The sequence below is a fragment of the Tachysurus fulvidraco genome, chromosome 25, assembly GCF_022655615.1.
Source record: "Tachysurus fulvidraco isolate hzauxx_2018 chromosome 25, HZAU_PFXX_2.0, whole genome shotgun sequence".
Classification (NCBI taxonomy): Eukaryota; Metazoa; Chordata; class Actinopteri; order Siluriformes; family Bagridae; genus Tachysurus; species Tachysurus fulvidraco.
This window is the reverse complement of record NC_062542.1, coordinates 1,470,631-1,491,288: the sequence shown is the minus strand read 5'-3', so window position 1 is coordinate 1,491,288 and position 20,658 is coordinate 1,470,631. Positions and strand designations below refer to the sequence as shown.

Below are 20,658 nucleotides of genomic sequence, written 5' to 3'. Positions count from 1 at the left end.
AAAAGCTCTATGTTTATCATAACTGAAAGCGTGTAATTCAGTGATCTGCATGCTGTGATGTTCAAAATGGCCTCTGGGTAGCAGAAGCATCAGTTCTCTCACAGCACACCAGAGGGCATGAACACCACACGTCCTCAACAGAAGCAAATTTACCTTCAATACCATGTTGCCTCGTTTTAATGCCGTTTTCTCGCGCACCATTTTATCTTGGGGAATCCCGTCGCCATGTTAAGGTGCTTGATTGAGAAACAGTGAGATTCTGGAACAGAAATGACCCATTTCATTTTAAATACTGTCAACACTATGTATGGGGGGGGGGGGGCGACAGGTTGGCAGAATTGCTCTCATGGGTGCAAAACAGTGCAAAGATTTCTTCGAGAATCTGATAAAATAACATAAAGTGCCTGCTATGGTGGGCTTATATTGAAGAAAAAGTAAAGTGTTGACTTCCAATAAAGATTGCAAGAAATGTGATAAAAGATTGCACTTGATGGCAGGTAGGATGCCCCTTCATGGTAAAAACATGTTGAAATGCCCTTTAGGCTGCCCCTAGATGCTAGAACATATGATGTGGCCTTTAGAGTGTCCCTTAGGTTGCCTTTAAGATGCCATTGCAGAGCAAAACATACAAAAAAAAAACATAAATGCAGTGCCCTCTAAGTGCCACTATGTGTAAGAGAATGTGCCCATTAGGCTATTTCTATAACAGATGCACTCCAGATTACCCCTGATTTTACACCTACTGAACATAGGTGCCTTTTTTATGTTCTGCCAAAGACTCTGTGTTTGCCAATATTCAACCCCAGGCCCAAAATAAGAGGACAAACTCATTATAATAAATGTCTCCGATTTTCCTCTGGTGTATTTGCTCTTTAAACAAGACATCTGTCCTGTTCAAAATATCCTTTAAAGGAGCCGTTTGTCATTTTTACAGCCCTCTGTTGGATATGAACGGAATTGCTGTTATGATGAAAATATTAACAAGCCTTTTTCTTTCTTTCTCTCTCTGTGTGACTTGCCGTTATTAAAATGAACCAGGAAATATTTTGCTTGGGGACATTTCTGGGTCAGAAAAAAAAATTATTTTGAATTCCAAAAATTATGGACTGCTTTTTTAAATTTCTGAAGCACAAGAGGGATTTAATACGTTATGCTATTTGAAAATAGGAAACTGTGTCTTACTGTTCAACCCTTTATTTTAAGCAGCTATCAGCGGTGTATTGAGGCTCGCTGTAAGATATGTTCATAGTGTTGGGCGAGTTGTCTGGTGACATGGGAGGTAACTAACTGACACCTTATGACAAGCTGTGATGTCAGAATTACAATAGCAGGCTGGGAATGCAGGTTTTCATATAAAGCTGATAAACCAGCCTGTGATTATGTCATTACAGTGTTTTGGTTACGAGCCAGAAGAAAACCTTTCACCAAGCCTGGAGTTTCCATGATTTATTTAAATGATTTATTTAGTTATTACTTTTTTTGTGACAGAATTAAAAGGGTTATTTTTTTGTAGGTTTTATACACCAAGTGTTAATCCTACTCACAGTGAAATAATAGATTAACACACCTAATTATTTTTATGAAGGTCTGCTTCCAAGTCTGGATTGAGGTAAGAAACTCCTACTGAGTTCATAAGATAAATTGCAATAAAATAAAAGTGTTATTTATTTATCAACTCTTTTTAAGGTAGTAATAAGAATGTGTTTAATCTGTATTGGGGTTTTTTGTTTTTTGTTTGATTGAATACTTTTAATGATGTTTGTGAAAAACTCAGAGATAAGAGACGTGTTATTAGACAGTAATCTAAACTGTGAAACTGCATAATAACACTGCATAAAAAAAATTTGGTTGATTTACAAACGAGTCTTTTCGTTTAAACGTCTCTTTACACTGAGTCGGAAGAATCAATTCGTCTGCGCTGACGAATTGAAGGATTCGATTCACTAACCGAATTTGTTCGAGGGAATCGATTCAGTCGAAAGGAGCTTTGAGAGAAAGCAAAGCTCCTTATTTCCCATTCGGTTACGCGTTAAAAAACACTTTTATCTTTTATTTCCTGTAGTGTTTATTACAGTATGCTGTCAATTAATACGGAGAAACAATCTTATTAGACTACTATTTTATCATACCGTGAACATTTAGAGCACTTGCTAATGTGAAACACGACACATAAACATATAAATATATTGCTTATGAATCGTTCTTTTGGATCGGTTCTTGAAAGCCACTCCTGGGAATCGATTCGGATGTTATGATTCGCAGCAAAGAATCGATTCTTTTAGAGTTGAGTGAATGAGCGCGCGGTCCTGCTGTTCATACGCCGGGTGGCTGCCAAGCTTACAACAGACCGGAAGTGCGCTGTCACCATAGCAGCTGGAGGGCGTGTGTATGTGCGTGCGTGTGTGTGTGTGTGTGTGTGTGTGTGTGTGTGTGTGTGTGTGTGTGTGTGTGTGTGTGTGTGTTCTGTTCAACACGACGTTCACTTCTCCGCTGCAGTTACATGATAACACACTGACAGGCGATCAGGAGGTGGGAGATTATGGAGGCTCAGAGTCACTGACTTCACCACTACATACACACATCATATGGACTCAGCACTCAGACACTAGCAGGTATTTCTTTTTCTTCCTTTTATACATTTCAGCTCGGACTATCGGACTATAAGCATCAAGCTGCACTAGTGATCAGTAGAGATTCACAATCATTTATCCATATATTGCGTCATCATTACTGTATTTTAAGCAGATTGTATTTCAGGGCGTGTGTCAGTTTCTGTGGTTTTTCTGTCCTTGTAGAAATCCACGTTCTATCTGAGGCTTTGATCCGCCATAAAATCTTTACAGTTACAGTTTATATTAACTTCCCGTGTGAATGATGTCAGCAGGAACCTCTGTGAGCTTTGCAAAGAGGACATTACATTTGTTTGGGGTGTGACCTTCTGTAACATGGGATACATAATGTGCTGCTAAGTCATGCATCTTTTTTTTTTTTTTTTTTGCAAACAGGAAGACATGAATAACAGACATGCATTAAAAAAAAAAGTACAGGTTGCTGCACGATTTACTTCTGGGTGTTTATCGGCACCTGACCGACCCTGTGAGAGTCGTACTGTAGATATACCGTATACAAGCTCACAAGAACGAATCTAACAGTTTTGTCTTGATACACAAGCGAGAGCTCTGTCCTTGCATCCTTATCTTACTAAAAGATCCCAATCTGCACCGTAATCAAAATACCAGAGAAGGAAAAGACAAGGAGGGGTCAGGAATTCAAATGTGACCTCGCTGTCTGCCGTAGGGAAATGTAAATCGTCTAAACAAATGATCCGTCAGTTCCCATTGGATTATCACGCACATTCTGAGCTCTTCTAAACCAACCAACCAACTCAACATGTGTGTGTTTGTGTGATACACAGCCACTAGCACCATGCTCCACCGGAGTATGAGGACAGCCGGGGTGGATCTTCCAGAGGTGGGGTCAAAAGATGTCCCTCTTATCGGCTACCGTCCCCTCCCTCCAGACGCCGGGCAGTTGGCGAAGGACACCGACACCAGAGAATGCACCTCCTCTCAGGTGAGCCTGAAATGTTCGCGATGTGTGGGTGTCATCCGGGTCGTTCTTCAACATCGACATCATCATCATCATCATCATCATCAGCAACATAATTAGTGATAAAGTCGAGCAATTGACACTTAGTGCGTCTGTTTTTAGTCAAAAATAAAAGCAGGGGTTTGTAACTTTTAGTGTCCCTGTTGCTGCATTTCAAACGATTACAAAACACTCAGACCCCATCTACTGAAAATTAGCAGAGCTGAGCAACATCGTGTTCAGGATGAGGGCGGAGCTTTAATTCATTATAACTGACTCTGTGCTGGGGGTCACGGCGGCTTAGCGGTTAGCACGTTCGCCTCACATCTCCAGGGTCGTCTTGTGTGTGTGGAGTTTGCATGTTCTCCCCGTGCCTCGGGGGTTTCCTCCGGGTACTCCGGTTTCCTCCCCCGGTCCAAAGACATGCATGGTAGGTTGATTGGCATCTCTGGAAATTTGTCCGTAGTGTGTGAGTGTGTGTGTGAGTGAATGAGAGTGTGTGTGTGCCCTGTGATGGGTTGGCACTCCGTCCAGGGTGTATCCTGCCTCGATGCCCCATGACGCCTGAGATAGGCACAGGCTCCCCGTGACCCGGGAAGTTCGGATAAGCGGTAGAAGATGAGTGAGTGAGTGACTCTGTGTTTCCGTTACCAGATTTGTCTTGTTTCCTCTCTGTCTGTAACACCGGTCATTCTGCTCGTAACCCACACAGACAAGCTATATCGTGGTACAAGCTATACACATACTGTATGGTGATAAGCTCAGTTATATTATCATGTACTTAAGTACACACCTAGAACTCAGTACATCTCTAAAAGAACCCCTGATTATCTAAAAAAAAAAAAACACGAGGAACCGTTTTGCTATTCAACTGAAAAAATAAACAACCAGCAAAAACTATGTCAGCTAGGTGAGATGTAGCTATACTGTAAACTATACAGTAGGTTTCTGACCATGTTGAGAAACATCTAATGTTCCGAAGGCCAGTCGAAGAACATTCACTCGTGTCTGTCGTGAACCGCTGAGACTCGAGATGATTTTTAGGATGTCAGAACTGTTCTATGGCACGAGGATACGGTTCTGTTTGGAAGACTCGGGCACGCGAAGAACCCGATTTCTGATAGTGTAGATTTTTATTTTATTTATTTTTATCCACTTCAGAATGCTTCAGTTTCGGAATTGTGTAATCGAGTAATAGAAAAACCTTCGTAGCACCTTCGTTAACTTAGTTATAAACGCTGCGTGCAGTTATGACTCGGATTTGGACGTCTATGAAACGCTATGAATGTAAAGAATAAAGGTATTTGTGTGTCTGTAGTCTTTAATAATTCAGTGTAATTACTAAATAATGAGCTTTAAGCTAAATAAGTAACGAAGTAAAAGTTTAAGAGCTTAAATTGTCTTTCGATGTAACTGAACATGAGAAAAATCGAATATTCTTCGGCTCCTGTGTGCGATACAGAGCGTCTTATTATCACCGCTGTGCTGAAAGTTCATCTAACACTTTGGTTCTACGTGCTTAAAAAAGAAGTCACACTAAGTCGGTGCAGGAGAGATTACCACGGGCCATTTCCCTCCTGTCGGGTCACGTGACTCGGCGGCGTCTCGTGGGTCTAAAGCAACGGGGTGCAACACAGTGGCTCTTTTGTAAGCAGCGCACTTAGATGACACAGTCAGGGACTTGAACAGTCAACATGCTGAAACCGGATCCTGCACCACGGATCAGGCTTTATTAAAAACGCCGGGGTGATTGTGTAAGTTAGAAGAAAGCCTCGGGTCATTCATACAGTATGTCTAGAGCTCGGTCTGGCTAGAAACAGGCCGCCGATGATCCGGATCGTCTTGTGTCATGTCCGTGTGTCACCGTCAGTGAGCAATCCTGCAATCTACATGAACTTTTTTATTATTACTACCGATTTAAACGACGACCTTCAGAAACGTCCTTCCGTGGTCGTTATTCCAGACACGTCTCAGAGGACACCCGGGTCGTATTTATACAGTATAATAGGTCCGAGCGACGGGAGGCTTCACGCTCTATTAGAACTTGTGTATTTTAAATTTTTTTTAATATATATATATACTGTAGTATTTGTTGCTCTTTAATCGCTCAGAAGCAAGAAAACACACCACATCAGTGAGTCGGCTCTGTCATTTAACTACGTTGAATATTTATTTAATTTCATGCTCAATCTTAGTATTGAACATTTAGAGCGACTGATAATTGTAATTGTAATTTTAATATCACGTAACATTAAGGAATGGATTTTTATGTTTAAACCCTTCAGATCCTGCTCGGGTTTTGCTAAACAGGGCAAAAATTAAATGTCATGCATCTACACGGAAAAAAACCCAGAACCCGTTACTTAGCTAGGTGTCCGGTATAATAACGTGATGACCCAATTAACGTCTCATAGCCTAATAAAAATATCTACAGAGATTAAAAAACTCGCATTAAGGGCTTTATCAACTTCACGACGCTTTCGACGCTTCGATGTTTTTTTTTTTCCTTCCTGTTTACTTTCTTCAGAACGATATTAAAGAGCTCTCGTCATTGTGTAAGATAGACCGTGTCTGACGTAACAGTTCAGAGACGACTTGTTAAGTCACCGTACACCGCGACGTGAACGATTAGAATAAAGACGCTAGTTTGGCGGAGTTTTGTCACGCTAATGGCTCCACTTTGCATCTCCTCTGCTCAAACTCAGGACACTTCATTTCCCTAATGCAAATCTGGGATTAAATATTGAAGAATGGGATCGCAAAACATGGATCGGGTTCGTTACTCGGATTCACTCAGAGCGAGGTAGAAAAACTAAGGATAAGTTCAGTGTTAGAACTGAGGAAAGCTTCAAGAAACAGGAAGTAAGACAAAGGGGAATGATTCATGGAAAGATGGAGAGAGGATCCGTAAATAGCCATCTGTGATGTTTAAAACACCGTCACTGTTAAAGTGGTGTACATGATTGTGATGTGTGTGTGTGTGTGTGTGTGTGTGAGAGAGAGAGAGAGAGAGAGAGAGAGAGAGAGAGAGAATGAGAGAATAAGCACCATGACACAACAGCATGTCCTGTTTCCTGTGTTTGTCCACACTTTATTATGCACTTCCTGTAGCCGGCAGACACACAAGGCTGCTTAGGGACTGTGAGAGTTTTATTCAAGGTGAAACTCACCAAAAAAACAAAAACAAATAAATAAACAGTGTAAATATTTAATCCGCAAACATCAGCGACTTCTTGTTTTTCATTAGAGAGATTATGATTCTAATGAATGTGCCATCGGCGCTACTTCCTGCGATAAAGCCTTCGTGTTATTTGTGACGTAAAATTTTCAACTATACAACAAAAATCATTTTTGTTCTGTTTAACTTCGAACGCATAAATACGTAAGATTACCGGGCTTTGATTCGAGTGGTGTGAATCGTTCAGCAAGAAAATCTTTATGAGTCAGAAATCCTATAAATAATCTACAAATAGCTGTGTTCGGTAGTATTCCTACTGTAGCTCCGCCCCTTTTCGTGATGAGACTCATCATGGTGTCCATCACCCCAAAACATACGGTATTATTTCACTACAGCAGCTACTACAAATCCTTCGGATGACGATATTTAAATCTTTTCAGAGACTTGAATCATTTGTTCGGTTATAAAGGATTCATTTGGATCGATTCACTCTTCGGTCCGGTTAAACGATTCACCCGGTTTTGTCCGTCACAAACATGCTACCGGTTTGGATAGACGTTAGGTTTAAAAAAATGCTTTGTTTCTTTTTTAACCATTGTGTTTAGATGACAGGAATGTGTGTAAACTGGATGTAGCACATGGGTAGTTCCAGGTCTCCGTCTGTTCTGGTTAGCATACAATAGGTGACGAAAGCAGAGAGAAAAACAAAAAGATTGTAAGAAGACGAAAATATCCAAGCCTAAAAACTACTTACAGAAAAAGAGAAGCTCGTTTTAAAATACCGCAAATCGCGAGGGTTTTACTCGTGAGAGCGCCCTCTGTGTAAACTAGCTTACGTACGGTAGTTAGCATGAATGTGAAAGTATTTTATTATGGAATTACGGTCGGATTTCCTGAACGGCGAACGCTGCGCTACGCTACACGGAAGCTCCGAAAGCTCACGCTGTAGCTTATGAAGCGTCCTCCACGTCTCGACACACAACCTCCAGCGTGATTAGCGGCTGATTCCGTTCTGTGTGAATGGATTTTGATGAATGAGGAAATAAACTGTCCAAAATGAAAAGAAGTGAAAAACAATAAAGAAAGTTATAAAATCGGGATATGAAAGTAGCCAGCAGACTTGTGCTGGATGTTCGCTGTGAGCTCAGTTAGCATCAGCTACTTAGCGGTTCTTCACTCTGTCAGAGAAATTCAATAAATAATTAATAATTAAAAGCCGCGGTCACGGTGGCTTAGTGGTTAGCACGTTCGCCTCACACCTTCAGGGTTGGGGGTTCGATTCCCACCTCCACCTTGTGTGTGCGGAGTTTGCATGTTCTCCCCGTGCCTCGGGGGTTTCCTCCGGTTTCCTCCCCCGGTCCAAAGACATGCATGGTAGGTTGATTGGCATCTCTGGGAAATTGTCCGTAGTGTGTGTGTGTGTGAGTGAATGAGAGTGTGTGTGTGCCCTGTGATGGGTTGGCACTCCGTCCAGGGTGTATCCTGCCTCGATGCCCGATGACGCCTGAGATAGGCACAGGCTCCCCGTGACCCGAGTAGTTCGGATAAGCGGTAGAAGATGAATGAATGGATGAATAATAAAAAGGATCGACATGGGGTTGTTTTCTAAAAGCAGACATAACTAAATGCCCAGCTAGGTGACGAAGCACTTTCCCTTCTATTAGTTCTCATATTTTATTCTTTCTCACATGTACGTAGGTCAGTTTGGATGATTTTGCAGGCTACTGGATTAAAACCTCAAAGCCTCTTAATCCTGCTTGTGTTTAATAAAAAGTTGTCATGGTGACCTCACATGAGGCAGAAGAGAAGTGTAGCAGGCCCGAGACACTGACTCAGAGGTGTAGGTTTCATCCCTCGCTTTCTAACGGCGGACGACAAACGCCTGTACCTGCTCAAGTCTTATCTACGCTCTCGAAGGATTTTAATTCACACGTCTTGTGACATCTGAGGAGCTCGATAACTCTACAGCTTTTTCTCTCCGGTGCTGTCGAGATATGACACGACGAATCATTCGTCCGCTAACCGAGTCTTTTCTCCGGATTCGTCCGTGTCATTTTTTTTTACCTCAGAAGGTTTTAAGCGCTGTATTTTTGACGGATGTCGATATTTCTCACATTTATCTGGCTTCCGTTGCTATTCTGGCACTTATTAATAATAAAAGCCTTACTCGCTAGGTGCTAGCTACAGTATATTGTTGATCGTTTGCTAGCTTTAACCTGAAACAAGAAAATATCTTTAAAAGCCTTGTGTAGAAAGCTATTTGGTATTTAGCTGGTAATCGTTAGCCTTAGCCGTTAGCTAACACTAGGTACCGTGTGCCTTCACACGGATTATCATTACAAATAAGATTTAACAGCCGGTTTTATGGCTAAATGCTAACTAGCCGGATCGATTAGCTTTAAGCGTTATTTATGATAACTCTACGCAGAATGATTTCCTGTCGGAAAAGGGTTAATGGTAGAATCTTTTTTGGAAGCTAGAAGCTTTAACTTTTAAAAGAAGCCATGAGAATATTAAAAAGACACATTTATAGAGGAATAGAATAGAACGTGGGCACAGAAGCCTTTATTATCGCCACATGTACGTTACAGCACAGTGGAATTCTTTTCTTCACATACCCCCGCTGAGGAGGTTGGGGTCAGAGTGCAGGGGCAGCTATGATACAGCGCCCCCTGGAGCAGGGAGGGTTGAGGGCCTTGCTCAAGGGCCCAACAGTGGCAGCTTGGCTGTGCTGGGCCTTGAACCCCCGATCCTCCGATCAACAACACAGAGCCTTAACCAGTTATTTTATCGACACAGTATTTGTCTAAAACTATTTTATTAACCAGATTTGATTTAAAAAGATAAGTATTAAGCTATAATATCATGTTTGTCACAACGAGAGCGTTCAGGACGGAGAATAAAGCGAAGCTAGTAAGGGAATGAGCATTTAAAGCTGCTATAAACGTAGAACAGAATAACGTGTGGTTCTTTACCACAGAGTTAACCTTTTTAGGAAGAATAAAACAAGCCCGTACTTCCTGTGTTCGTCTTTATCTCTTTGTCATTTGATGTAAATAACGTTCGTCACACGGCTCCACCCGAAGTCCCCACGTCTGTGTGACCCTACACGAGAGCTATCAACACCGAGCTTACGGAGACACGCCGTCCGTGCAGATTAAAGCCACACACGGACGACCGCTGTGTCAATACGTGCCGCTTAACAGGCTTTTCTTTCACATCGTGCAAGCCAGAGGCGACGCTGCGAGCAGGTAAATCATCAGAGGATTTAGTTTAAAAGCAGACGCACGTCCCTCTGTTTCGGCGAGAACATTAGCGTGAAGAAAAGGTGCAGAAAATAAATGTCTTCAAAAACATAATCCACCTTTTGTGTGCGGTCTGCCCTGGATGGACAGGTTTATCCACTGTGAAGTCAGGAGACCATGTGTGTGTGTGTGTGTGTGTGTCTGTGTGTGTGTCTGTGTATTTCAGACAGAGAGAGAGAGAGAAAGAGAGAGAGAAAGAAAAAGAGAGAGAGAGAGACCTAGAGACCCGTAGCTTTAGGCGCTTTGTGTGTGTGTGTGTGTGTGTGTGTGTGTGTGTGTGTGTGTGTGTGTGTGTGTGTGTGTGAGACGAAGTGTGAGACAGAGAGATTTTTTGTGGTTGATATTCCGGTTGCTTTATGGCTCTGTGTGTGTGTGTGTGTGTGTGTATGTGTGTGTGTGTGTGTGTGTTATGGGTGTGTCCTCTTGACATGATCCTAGGGGGTTGTCTTAGCTACAAGCTCAGGTGTGTTTGTACAGCTCCACGTTGTAGCCTGTGTGTTTGTGTGTGTGTGTGTGTGTGTGTGTGTGTGTGTGTGGGTGTGTGGGTGTGTGTGTGCGTGAAAGAAAAAACAATGAACTCCCAGCAGAGAGAAAAGTCAAGATAAAAAGCACAAGCTCGTTGTATTCAGCTGATGTAAGGCTCAGGAGGAGGCAGTGTTTTTGTCACAGGCTGCTCAGGATTTCCAGGAAGTTGGCAGATCTTCACCAGTCTGGTCTTGTTCAGTAAGTCAGAGCTCCGTTTTTTCCGCGTCTATAAGAAACGAAGCGCAGCCGAGGGCAGAAGTTTACGGTGCGCGTCAGGAAGCATGCGCACCTTTCAGATTAACGATCTTTCTTCCTGCTGCTTCCGTTCACGCGCGGCTCCGATCGAACGGCTTCCGTGACGACGGTGCGAAAAGTTTGTGCTGTCTGATTACGTCGTATTTATTTCACCTCGCCGTACGTTCGTCTTCTCCTGCATGCGATAGATCTTTATCAGCTTCAAACGTCTCTAGCTGCACTTTGGACCTTGACCTAATTTGCATCATGATAAATACATTATGGGATTATTACATTATTATTATTACATCATAGCACAACTTTCCAGAACCGACCGAATTGCCATTGAGTTTCAGTTCCTAACATTTACTCCTGAAGACGGATGCAAAAATCCACCAGATGCTCCGCCGGCTTCGCTACGCCACGAGACCTGATCCAGTTTAAACCCCCACACGTTATCACTTTATAGTTCTCTCGAATCTAGAACCCTTAAAGGTTCTCCCGTCTTAAAGGTTCTCCTAGAACCGACTGTTTCCACATCAGAAAGAGTTAGGAAGCTAGAACTCTAAATTATTCGATCTGCGAACGCTTAAAGAACGTCCGAAGAACCTGAAGTACCAAATAGACGGGTACTTTATAAATACCTCCAGGCTGCAGGTCTGAAGAAGAGATAACGAGCAATTATATCAGAGTTTGTCCCAAATACGTAATGAGCGAATGCATGAAGAAGGAAAGAGATCTTCAAAAGGTTCTTTGAAAACAAGAGAAAAAAGGGAATCCGTTATTATTTAGCTTCAATCTCATGATACTTGGGCTTCACTGTACACCGGAATTGGGTACTTTGGATGTTAGTGAGATAATTAAAGGATCTTCTCTTCCAAAATTAAAAGTTCTACATGGAATATTTTCTTATACAGAAAACACTACAAGATAATAAAAAAGGTCTCGTTCTCATCTTCGCGGGTTAAAATGGGTTCTTCTTGGAAAAGAAAAACGTTTGGTTCTACATACAGTACCGTAGACGAGAGTGAACCATGTGATGTCATGCTTTGCATCTCATGAATATTTCATGGTGGAAAATCCTGTCTGGTGCCTGAAGCCATCCGATATCCGCGCGGAATAAAACATGACCACATTTCTACTCTATAGTTCTGCACTTTTTCCTTTCTGATTCTTTTCCTTCGACACGCATTTACACCGACGTTTTCTTCCCATCGCGTCGCTCTATTGTGAGAGGCTCGGTGTTAAACACAGTAAAGTTTTCCATTGTACTCGTTTTTGACTGAAAGGAATCGTGAATGAAAGCGTCGCTTTGTCCCGCTCTGAATGTGCCGGGCTTTAGGTCGTGTTTATCGCTTTGTTAGATCTGTGTTGTGGAGTAAAAGTGTGGGATTAAAAGCTCAGCTGGTTTGTAGTGACAGGAGTTTTAAATGTCTTAAATGAAATTTTACACTTTGCTTTGATTATATGCCGATTCATCAAAAAGCAGAAAAAACAGGATGTTTGTGTGTGTGTGTGTGTGTGTGTGGTTTTTGGTGTTTTTGTGTTTTTTTCCAAAATTATGTCCGAATCCGAATCTTGTCGCAGGTGTTTAATTACTTACCTGTATATATACAGTATATATATATATACATTCATCTTCTACCGCTTATCCGAACTTCTCGGGTCACGGGGAGCCTGTGCCTATCTCAGGTGTCATCGGGCATCGAGGCAGGATACACCCTGGACGGAGTGCCAACCCATCACAGGGCACACACACACACTCTCATTCACTCACACACACACACTACGGACAATTTACCAGAGATGCCAATCAACCTACCATGCATGTCTTTGGACCGGGGGAGGAAACCGGAGTACCCGGAGGAAACCCCCGAGGCACGGGGAGAACATGCAAACTCCACATACACAAGGTGGAGGTGGGAATCAAACCCCGACCCTGGAGGTGTGAGGCGAACGTGCTGACCACTAAGCCACCGAGCTCCATATATATATATATATATAAGATAGAAATAAAACACTGTGCTAAGTGATGGGGTTGTGTGGCGAAGTAGAATTAATGAACTTAATGAACGACGCCTGAGAAGAAATGAGTCACTTCCTGTCTCACTTCCTGTCTGACTTCCTGTCGTCACTTGCGTTATAGCAGCTATAAACACTTATTCCCTCACCAGCTTCTCTTTATTCTCTCTCATAGCATGTATTTTTTTAAAGAAGAAAATTTCTACACCGTGTCTGCCGGACAAGTCCCCGTGAACGACCTGTCGCTATAGAAACCGTAACGTGTCAGAACAAGCACGTCATATTAATATATAAATATTAATAGAAACCTAAAAAAAATCTGTTCAAACAGAATAGAAATGTAAAATAAAAGTCTACACATGAGCGTGTCTGTTTAAATATAAGACGGATCACACCGTGTGTTTAAAGTAATACTGTACTGTACATTTACATTGGCTCCGCCCACTATTGTTAAAGCAAACACAAAACCGGACGTGTTTTTCTGCTCATGTGAAAGACACAATCCTCTGTAGATCTTATCCATGATAAATGTTACCTTTTCACATTTTTACACACACACACACACACACACACACACACACACAGTTCCGTCTCAGTACATTGTTTTGTATTAGCGTATGAATAAATGTCATGTAAATTTACCACAGAGGGTTTTAATCGTGTCTCTGCTGTGTCCCTCAGGTCGAAGCCTCCCCCATGAAAACCACTTGGTACTGTCCACTCGACCTGGTGAGTCCACACGTCTCACACGTCTCTCATCACATCTGACTGTCTCAAAAACACAAGCAGATGAAACACAATTTTGTTCATAACTCTGAGCCAAAGTGACAAATATAGCAGAATATTATTAGAAAATAAAGGGCAAGGCATCGAATATCTGATCTGGTAACATTAACAAGCTCCATTCTTATCGCTAACCCCTGAACTGACACACTAACCCCTAACTCTACACCTAAACCTACACCTAAACCTAACCCTACACCTAACCCTAACCCTACACCTAAACCTAACCCTACACCTAACCCTAACCCTACACCTAAACCTAACCCTACACCTAACCCTAACCCTACACCTAACCCTACACCTAACCCTACACCTAACCCTAACCCTACACCTAACCCTAACCCTGCACCTAACCCTACACCTAAACCTAACCCTACACCTAACCCTAACCCTACACCTAACCCTACACCTAAACCTAACCCTACACCTAACCCTAACCCTACACCTAAACCTACACCTAAACCTAACCCTACACCTAACCCTACACCTAAACCTACACCTAAACCTAACCCTACACCTAAACCTACACCTAAACCTAACCCTGCACCTAACCCTAACCCTACACCTTAACCTAACCCTACACCTAAACCTACACCTAACCCTTACCCTACACCTAAACCTACACCTAACCCTACACCTAACCCTAACCCTTCACCTAAACCTACACCTAACCCTACACTTACACCTAACCCTAACCCTAACCCTATACCTACTGTAACCCTAACCCTACACCTAACCCTACACCTAACCCTACACCTAACTCCACACCTAACCCTAATCCTACACCTACTTTAACCCTACACCTAAACCAAACCCTACACCTAACCCTAACCCTACACCTAACCCTACACCTACCCCTAACCTCTAAACCTACACCTAACCCTAGATCTACACTTAACCTTAAATCTAAATAATTTTATAATAAAATATAAATAACGTGATTTGTAAAAGCTTTAAAATGTCCTCTTGCACACTGGTTTTGATCCTATTTGATTTTTTGTAGGCTTAAAATTTGTCAGCACCTGACAGACGTCACATTTTTCTACACCGAGCAGAGAAAAATAGTTCAGACCTTTTTACAAACCTGACCTCTACGATCCTTTTCGTTAGCTCGGGAATAATATATAACGGTTCGTTAATGCTAGCCTGATTAACATTAGCCTGAGGCTGATCATTAGCTTTGTCGTTTGTTTGTTTTTTCCTGTATCAGTCCACCGTTTCTGAGAAGGAGGAAGACGGCATCATCTACACAGTGATCGTGAAGCCACAGCACAGCGACCCCAAGGCACAGGTGAAGCCTTTGTCTAACAGTTTAACTGCTAGTTCTGTTGGATGAAGCAAAATTATGCTCGAACCTCAGACTTCCTGAAATATCTTTTTTTTTAATCCTGTCTTGCTGTTAGTGCCACTTGTGGGCATTCACTAAATTCCAAGGGTTTCATTTAGAGGTCTTCACGGGTCCTCTTAGATCCGAAAACCCGAGGTCCGACCCGAGACCCGAGCGGGTTCGGCTCTAAAAGTTTCACGTGTACCTCCTTTCACGGGTCGGGTATAATAATAGCTGCGTCGGGTCTCGGGTAATTTAAAATGAATGTGTTTTTACCGAACGGACCCGAGAAGACCCGAACTACTGTATCTCGCGTGTGTGCCTCGACTCGAGTCCTTTTCCAACCTCTCCTCTGTTTGCCAAGACCGCTTGTGACATCGTGTAGCTGGCGGTAAGCTAACTTTCGTTTGAAACAGACCTGTCAATCAATTTTGAATTCACGCTGTAGCGGTTACTTTAGTGTAGAGTTACGCAACATTCGGGTCCAGTCGGGTTAAAAGAAGTCGGGTCGGACTCGGGTCTAATTTTTTTCGGGTTTGTCTCGGGTCGGGTCTTTCTTAAAAAAATAATAAATAATGCACGTCAGGTTCGGGTAAAAAGTGATCCGGGTCACTTCGGGTCGGGTACGTTTCTTTAGACCCGAGAAGACCTCTAGTTTCGTTACCACGCCGTAAATTGGGCGTGTTTTCGGAGGTCTTAGAAAAACACCCTTTTTTAAAAAAAAACAGCGTACTACGAAGGACAAAATACAGGTAGATTTATTTTAGAAAACAAATAAACAACCAAAAACTAGGGTTAGGGTTAGGGTTAGGGTTAGATTATCAAATAGGCCACGCCTATCCGATGACGCAATATCTGTTACGCTGTTCTGAAATCCCTGGAAATAATAAGTGCATCCCGCCACTTGTGCATCTCGTCCATTTGAGCCACAAATAACCAAGTGCATTTTGTGCTACATTAATCGTAGACCTCTGTTTCCAGAAGGGTTTCAGTTTCAGCTCTTTGACTTCAATCGATGTTAAATATATTATCTGCAAACTGCGAGATTCGTCCTGAATTCATTCACGTATTAATCAACGTCATGGAGATCGATCGTGTCCTGCACCGAAGCTCTCACGCCGCACTCACACACACTTTCCCGTTCCAGACGTCATGTCAGCGCTCGCAGTGTGTAAAAGCCGGGACGGAGGAGAAGCTGGTCCTTCACCTCCTCCACTCCTTCTCCATGGAGGACACGTCCTTCATCTCCATCTTCCTCTCCACCTACCGCTCCTTCACCACCACTGAGAGGGTGCTGGACATCTTGACAGACAGGTAAATATCTCATGACTACTTCGTCTTACGTTTGGTTTATTTGTGCATATGATGAACCTGAGTGGTTTTGTTTATGTCCATGTGAATGTTCTGGTGTGTAGGTTGGGAAATCCCCCAGGAGACAGCGGCAGTCCCACACGTCAGACCTTCAACAGGTAAGAACCTGGATTATTGTCCTTATATCAAAAAGTGTTCCTCATGGTCTCTTTATTACCTGTTTATGGATTATGAGAGCATTCTCTCTCTCTCGCTCTCTGTGTCTCTCTCTCTCCTTCTCTGTCTCTCTCTGTGTCTCTCTCTCTCTCTGTCTCTCTCTGTGTCTCTCTCTCTCTCTCTGTGTCTCTCTCTCCTCGTGTCTCTCTCTCTCTCTGTCTCTCTCTCCTCGTGTCTCTCTCTCTCTCCCTGTCTCTCTCTCTCCCTGTCTCTCTCCCTGTCTCTCTCTCTCTCCCTGTCTCTCTGTCTATGTCTCTCTCTCTCCCTGTCTCTCTGTCTATGTCTCTCTCTCTCTCTCTCTCTCTCTCTCTCTCTCTCTCTCTCTCTCCCTGTCTCTCTGTCTATGTCTCTCTCTCTCTCTCTCTCCCCCTGTCTCTCTGTCTATGTCTCCCTCTCTCTCTCTCTCTCTCTCTCTCTCTCTCTCTCGCTCTACGTGCCGTGTTCAGGGCCGTGTGCACCGTGTTCAGCACGTGGCTGAGCGAATACCCGGAGGACTTCCACTGTCTGGGTGATCCCTCGCGCCTGCTCCGCCTCACACCTCTCATGCCAGACCAGACAGGGTCAGAGGTCAAAGGTCGTCTGCTAAAGATTGCGGAGGACCTCAGCGACAAATCCCTGATTCCTGAATCTACTTTAAGTAAAAATGAATCTTTTTCCTGTCGTTTTCACACCTCCAACATCAACAAATAAGTTCTCTGAAACCACTAAATAAAACAGACCGACAGTCAAATCCAGAATTATCGGTGCCTGAAGCTTGTGATGAAGTAAACATCATCATGTCAGGAGCTCCTTTACGGCTCGAGCTTCCGCTCATCGCACCTAATGTTCATTTCATATATTTACGGAGAGTCACAATGTTTATGGGGTAGATTTAGAATCATATCGTGTTCAATCGACTCGATTAACACAGAGTCACAGTCGTTAGTCAGATTATTAATTATACGACTCCTCCATACAGGTCTGACTTTTAAAAACAGTTTTATTATTTTAATGTGGATGTGATCGGTGTAGATAATCACACATGTCCTGGTTTAGATGCTGCCTTGAATCCTTTTCTCCCAAATCCATCTCCTGACCGGTCAAATTTTGAGGCCACCAACATCCTGGCTTTTCCCTCGAGTGTCATAGCCGAGCAGCTGACCAAGATCGAGACGGTGAGGCTTTCCTTTTATACACTTTCCTTTTATACACTTTCTTTCTTGGACTATTCTTCTTCTTATTATTATTATTCTTCTTATTATTCTTATTCTTCTTCTTATTCTTCTTCTTCTTCTTCTTATTATTATTATTATTCTTATTATTATTATTCTTATTATTCTTATTTATAGCAGTAGTATGCATGAACATGTAACTACAAGCTGTTAATTCTGTCATTATTTCAGAATAACATTAAAATATTACGGTCTTACCTTTCGTATTCATTTTAACCTTTATTTATTTAAGAGGTTTTCGGCTTCTTCGTTCTAGCTGTTATTTATTTAAACTCCTACATGAAGGTGGTTTTTATTCCTGGAAGAATCTTTACAGTTTTTAATATGATGGTGTAGGAGCTGTTTCTGAAGCTGGTGCCGTATCACTGTCTGGGCTCGCTGTGGTCTCAGAGAGACAAGAAAGGCCGCGAGGGCGTGTGCTGGTCGGTCCGAGCCACGGTGCGTCAGTTCAATCGCGTGGCTAACGCCGTGACGGCCTCGTGCCTGTGGCAGACGGAGCTGAAGACCCAGCAGAGGACTCGTCTTCTGGAGAAGTGGATCAGCGTAGCCGAGGTTCCGGCTCTTTATACACACTTTCATACTCATATTTTCTTCCCAAATCTTACGACGTGTCGTCAATCCAGTGATTTAGAGCTGATGTAGAATAATAATATTCAGCGGGAGGCACGGTGGCTTAGTGGTTAACACGTTCACCTCCAGGGTCGGGGGTTCGATTCCCGCCTCCACCTTGTGTGTGGAGTTTGCATGTTCTCCCCGTGCCTCAGGGGTTTCCTCCGGGTACTCCTGTTTCCTCCCCCGGTCCAAAGACATGCATGGTAGGTTGATTGGCAGCTCTGGAAAATTGTCCGTAGCCTCTATGTTTTGTTCACAACAAGCTACACAGCTAACATTCGTCATCGTGTGTTAGTGATTATGTTCTGAGCAGGAAGATCTCTTCATCATATGACATCATGCTTTAAATCAATCACCATAGATACGTTAGTGTGATTAAATCTATGACGAGCTCTTGTGCTGGTCCTGGAGTCCTGAGGATTCTCCCGTAATCTCCACATCCCGTCTTTTTTTGTGTCTCCTGAGCAGGCTTGCAGAATCAGGAAGAACTTCTCGTCCTTGTACGCCATCGTGTCTGCGCTGCAGAGTAACCCCATTCACAGACTGAGGAAGACGTGGCAGGAGACGGACCGGTGAGTGTCTCGTCTCTGACCATCACATGCTGCAGCCGCGGGACTATAAAAACCTTCTAAAACATACAGTTTAACCTCACAGGCTTTACACCAGCTTCAGAATTATTGGCACCCTCGGTAATAGCTTTGCGCTTCAAATAATAATAAATTTTATAATGAAAATTTAATAATAAACAATGAATTTCTCGTTACAGATAAGTTATTAGAAATAACAAATAATTACAAATAAGTCATTATGATTATTCAAATTTAATAATAATCTAATATAAATTATTAGAATATAATCTGATGACAGGGATGAAAGGGAATATTTATACAGGATTATTTGATATAAAATAAAGTAAGAATCTTTCAACCCCAAACGATCTGCAGTGTTTGACTACAAAGTAAAGATATAGTTATTTAAAAATGTATTAAACGCTGAGAGGAAATGAAACAGGAAGATTGTTTATTCTGTGTGTGTTCGTGTGTGTTGTGACACCGACAGGGAGGCGATGAAGCGCTATGAGGAACTGGCCTCCATCTTCTCAGAGAAAGACAATTACTCGCAGAGCCGAGAGCTGCTCAAAGAAGTGAGTCACGGACACGGACACAAAGCCTCGCATTCACGAGTCACACCGATCGTACGCCGCCGCGCGGGTCGGGGACGACGTATGCGTATCCGTCGTACGAGCGGACGAATAACAGGCAGATCGGATAAAGGCCTCGAACGGTGACTTTTGTGCTAATCACGGCGCTAACGGGAGAGAAAATAAAGGCTTTTACATGCTGATGTGTCAGCGAACCGATTAGCAGAATGAAAAACACCCTGATGTGTCAGTCGCTCTGTTATTTATCAGCTGACTCTGCAGTCTTTTTTGCATACGGTGGTCACTTTCTGTATCGATTCGCCGAACGACAAAGCAGTAGACAGGAACAACAGATTCAGCTTCCTGTGTGGACTTCAATATCAATTCGAGCAAAAAAAAAAAACCAACCCTACAGAGAGACGGGTTTTTATTCAGTAAATAAATAATATTATATATATTTTTATGTCTGCGACGTTCTGGAGTTATTTTTCTTGGCCAACTTTGTATTAATTGCTAGGGCTTTCGAGCCACATGCACCAAATTCGGATATGTTGTAGAACCCGGTCTGAAGTTTGTTGCTGTTACTTTTATAAGCGATCCGAGTACCGGTACTTCCGGTACCGGGTCTCAAAGTGGCCTTTTTTTCCCCATAGACCCCCATTATAAACTTTGGAGGTTTATAACTCGGTGCTTTCGAACTCTCTACACCAAACTCGGCCAGCTACTTTAGGGTGAGACTCTGAACAAAGGTTTACATCTGTGTACCGACTGGACTTACGGTTGTCCCGCAGCCCCGCCCCCAAAACATGCTAAATCATAAAACGTTTTCCAACATGGATGTATGACATATCAAAACACTCAGAACAACGAGGGGAACTCCCTCACCTGTATTCTGGTCACGTCACATGAAAATAAAAAATTAGCACAACATGGAAATGTGACATATCAAAACACTCGGATTCGGATGACATCACACGCTCGTCTTCAATTACCTCTAGCTTTCTGTCCACTTGCCACCAAAAGTAACAATAACCCTTATGTCCATTCGCCTAAACCTACTGCTAAAGTAACTGTTCTAGGAAATGAATCACTTTCTGACCAATCAGAATTCAGAATGAAATGAACGTCCCCGTGGGGGGGGGGTTGGGGGGGCACGGTGGCTTAGTGGTTAGCACGTTCGCGTCACACCTGAGATAGGCACAGGC

The 20,658-nt window shown here is 42.8% G+C and overlaps 1 protein-coding gene across 5 annotated transcripts in view; it reads left to right on the top strand.

Annotated features, from left to right (window-relative positions):
- Positions 1-1,421: 1,421 nt before the first annotated feature.
- Positions 1,422-20,658, top strand: part of rgl2 (ral guanine nucleotide dissociation stimulator-like 2) — a 25,534-nt gene continuing 6,297 nt past the window's right edge. For 2 of the 5 annotated variants that reach the window (XM_027157619.2, XM_027157617.2), the window contains exons 1-11: positions 2,340-2,612; positions 3,416-3,573; positions 13,534-13,581; positions 14,846-14,926; positions 16,110-16,276; positions 16,378-16,431; positions 16,936-17,126; positions 17,525-17,643; positions 18,037-18,252; positions 18,781-18,884; positions 19,372-19,456. In XM_027157619.2, the coding sequence (XP_027013420.2) occupies positions 3,427-3,573; positions 13,534-13,581; positions 14,846-14,926; positions 16,110-16,276; positions 16,378-16,431; positions 16,936-17,126; positions 17,525-17,643; positions 18,037-18,252; positions 18,781-18,884; positions 19,372-19,456 (1,212 nt within the window). In that variant the 5' untranslated portion in view covers positions 2,340-2,612; positions 3,416-3,426. Of the gene's footprint in view, positions 1,610-2,334; positions 2,613-3,415; positions 3,574-10,654; positions 10,795-13,533; positions 13,582-14,845; positions 14,927-16,109; positions 16,277-16,377; positions 16,432-16,935; positions 17,127-17,524; positions 17,644-18,036; positions 18,253-18,780; positions 18,885-19,371; positions 19,457-20,658 lie in introns of those variants that run through there. The other 3 variants (XM_027157618.2, XM_027157620.2, XM_027157621.2) reach the window with 3 other exon arrangements.